The sequence below is a fragment of the Alligator sinensis genome, unplaced genomic scaffold (assembly GCF_000455745.1).
Source record: "Alligator sinensis unplaced genomic scaffold, ASM45574v1 scaffold596_1, whole genome shotgun sequence".
Classification (NCBI taxonomy): domain Eukaryota; kingdom Metazoa; phylum Chordata; order Crocodylia; family Alligatoridae; genus Alligator; species Alligator sinensis.
The window spans coordinates 2,677,598-2,681,301 of record NW_005841967.1 but is presented as its reverse complement, the minus strand read 5'-3'; the positions used below and the strand labels follow the sequence as shown (position 1 = coordinate 2,681,301).

General features: G+C 46.9%; 1 protein-coding gene across 1 annotated transcript in view; it reads right to left on the bottom strand.

Moving 5' to 3' along the window:
* The window catches only part of FAM124B (family with sequence similarity 124 member B), a 32,427-nt gene extending 28,750 nt beyond the window's left edge, over positions 1 to 3,677 (bottom strand). The window contains 1 exon segment of the mRNA XM_025200430.1: positions 3,411 to 3,677. Coding sequence (XP_025056215.1) covers positions 3,411 to 3,535 — 125 coding nt within the window. The 5' untranslated portion in view covers positions 3,536 to 3,677.
* Between the last annotated feature and the right edge of the window lie 27 nt (positions 3,678 to 3,704).

Genomic DNA, 3,704 nt, shown 5'->3' with positions numbered 1-3,704 from the left:
AGAACTATTGCTCTATGTATAGATTTTATCCCTTCAGTGCTGGGAAGAGAGGGAGACAGACCCCTCAAACAGTACTTCCCCCAAACTGTTTTGTACCCCGGAGAGCAACCACTCTGGCTCAAGAGATCCATTAAAGGGATAGGACCACACACCAACACACTCCTTGAGCCCCCACATGAAGCTCAGATGGAACTCCACTATACAATTGTATATATTCCTCACTCCAGTACCTATCTGAATGTTTAGGAAACCTTAACTATAAAACACAGCACACCTCAGAGAGATACAACCAACTCCATTTTATACAGGAAACTGATAAATTAAGCAACTTTTCCAAATTTTCGCAGGAAATCTGTGGCAGAGTCAGGAATAGATCCCCCATCTGATACCCTCAATCGAAAGCCATCCTTCACCTGTGGCAGCCACTGCATCATCTGAGAGCATGCCATGCTTAGAAATTCTGTGGGCTGCTATTTGTAAAAGAACTATGCTGCCAGGCTGCTGGCAAGAACAGCCACAGAAGAGCTGGCATGGAAGCAGACAGCTCTCAAACAATAGCTGCGTTCTCCCTTTGATCTAGGATGGGGATGGACTTGCACTCTGATGCAAGCCCTGTCTCTGAACAGAAGACTTCCTTACATGCAATTCCTACTTTTATATGAGTTTTAGCAGAGGAGAAGCAGCCTTGTCTTAACTTCATAACAGAGCAAGATCCACTGAAACACCTTTTACCTACACAAAGATACGATTTTTCCAGCAGGATATTTTTTTTAAGAAAGCCCATTCAAAATTATCCGACTGCACCATTCAAGCTACCTGGCCCAGGAGAGCCATGCTTACATGCCCAAAGGCAGAACCAGGACTCTCACCAATCATTTAATTGTAAAACTCCAGAAGCACAGAATAAAGTAAAGGAATGTCGTGAAGCAGGGACAAAGTGCTTCAGCCGATGCGATTAATAAGCCTTATAACAGAAAAAACAGCTTGGCAGTTCATCAGTTCTTTTTCTGTAATTAGTATTTAAGAGCAAGTACCCAATTATTCACTGTCTTGCTCCCCTGATTGCCAAGATCAAAAGAAACAATATGAACTAGGAAAAAACAAGTGATTCACACAAGTGACTCAGTTTTGCCCTGAAATTCTTTATGTAGCTCAGAGGTTAGAGAAGTGGTTCTGTTACTCTCACTCACAGAGCTTGTACCTGCGGGCTTTCACCTCTGCAAGGATGTTTACTGGTTAACAGCTAGGGCATTGCAGCGCTCTGCCTGCTGCCTATTCCATCAGTCATGATTGCTGCACTATTAACCTGTTCTTACTTAACCTCATTTGGTTGCATCCATTATGTATAATCATTTCCTCATCACATGCTTGGACTGTAAACTACAAATATAGGACATAAAACTGGAAAGGACCTCCTTTATTCATCAGACCCAGTCCCCTGCCATTGCAGGCAACTAAGTTGTATGATCTTTAATAAACAGTTCAAGTTCAATCTTAAAACCATTTAGATTTATTATTCCCATGCCTCCTTTGGATTGGCTGTTCCAGAACCTCATTCCTCTGATGGTTAGAAAACTTGTAATTTCCAATCTAAATGTATTTATGCCTTTTTTATACCCATTTTTTTCTCATGTCAATAATGTCTGTTAGCCTAAAAAATTCTTTTTCCTGCCCTTGTGTTTACCCCAATCCCCTACTGTATTTACAAAGAACAAACCTTCTCAGCACTCATTTTTGAAAATGAGTGCTTTTCATTTAGTTTCACAACTATACACCAAAAAAAGCTCAACAGATTGCCAAAGTGGTCTATTGGACATAGCATATAAAGGAGTGATGTGGCTAGCATCAACCCCAACAGCATTTGACTCTCCCAGCCTGAACGACCAGGCACCCATCTACACCAACTTAAAAGTGGAGGCACCTTTCTACAACAATTCAAAGCAAGAGTCAAGGTCACACCTCTGTTGCCGTAGGGAGACACCTTAACCATTCTATCACCAGGTCTCAGCAGTGTGTGGTACCACGGCATTCATTTTTCACTGCTTTGAATGGAAATACTTTGCCTGATGCATTCTAGGATCACACTTGCCTTTTTCATAACCACATCATGTAGTCACCCTCTGTCAGACCAACGCATCTAGGTCTCTCTCTATTGTTTAAAAAATGAGGAGTTCCCAGATTATAGCAGAAATTCTTGATATTATTAGCCCCCAAATACATGACCTAGCACTTTGTAGTGTGGACTTTAATTTGTTACTCTGGATCTGGGGATGGGGAGACTAACTTTTAATGACATTGTGTATTGCACCTAGAAAAACAGGGCCTTGACCCCCATTTTGGGTCTCCAGGTATGACTGCAATACGAATGATGAAAATGGATATAACAATTCAGATAAATTACACAGAGCACCTATAAAGCTGATGGAGGTATTGACAGGGGATCTGATTGGACCTAGGACAGTTTTAGGCAGAAAGGCATACAAAACTTATGTGGACAGAGAAATAAAAACCAATGACGAGATCCTAACTTGGTGGTCTCCAACCTTTTTAAGTAGATCACCTTTGTCATTTAAAATCAACCCAAGATCTACCATGCGCCACTGTGCACTCCCCCACCCCCAGCAGGTAAGTCTGTGGGGATGGGGGGAGATTGAGGCAGAGGGAGAAAAAATTATTTGGGGGTGTACCACCTCAGCAGGTAAGTCCCACCCAGCCGGGGCCCCACTCAGCTTAGCCCTACTCTTGCCTCTGTGGCACTCTCTCTCACCGCGGGGGCCTCGATCTAGCCCCCGCTCCTTCCCTCCCCCCTGGACTGACCTGCTGGGCTGGGGTGCACGTGTGCTTGCATGCAGCACTCAGCCCCCTGCCCCAGCCTCGGATCGACTCCAAGAGGCTCTGAGATCTACCGGTGGGTGGCCACTGTCCTAACTAGAAGAACCCCTTCCTGTAAAGTCGACACCAGAGCAGCACATCTAGTGTTAGCAGCACTCTTCCCCAGCAAAGAGCTGCCCAGGTATAGCTAATAGGACTTCAACAGCATCTAAAGCTACCGTTCCTTCTCTAGAGGTAGAGTCCAGATGAGGAGGGAGAAGGAAAGATGAGCTGAATACAAGCTTTTGAATTAAAGGCCCATTGTGAAACATTTCCATTCACTGAGAAATAACTTCATGGACGTTCACATCCCTTATAGACAAGGCTCTTCCTCACAGGAACAGACCAGAATCTCCCAGCCAACACGTTATTTCTGAAGCGACCCCCTGCTTCCTCAACCAACGGAACAAACAGATGGGCAGCGTCTGCAGCGGTGGTCCGTGCGCTCCCTCTCTTGGCATCTTTGCCTACAGAGCACACATGCATGTGGGCAGGGGGTGGGGCGGATATAGGGACAAGTCCTAGTTCCAGACACTAACCCAGCATCAAGATTTGGGATGTTCTTTCTGGGCCCCTGAAAAACGACCTCTGTGTAGCCGCGATGCAGCCTCAGGGCTGCCTGCACTCGTCTGCGAGCCCAGAGACGGCCGCGCGGGCCCCGCATGAGCCCGAGCCCTGGAGATCCGTCCTCTCGCCCGCTCCGCCCGCGGGAGCCCAGGCGCCGCTCGGGGCTGACATCCACGCTCCAGCCCGGGCCCGCGCCGCTGCGGAGAAGCGCCCGGGCTTCTACCCCGGCCCCGGCCCCGGCCCCGGCCCCGGGCGGGACCAGCTCT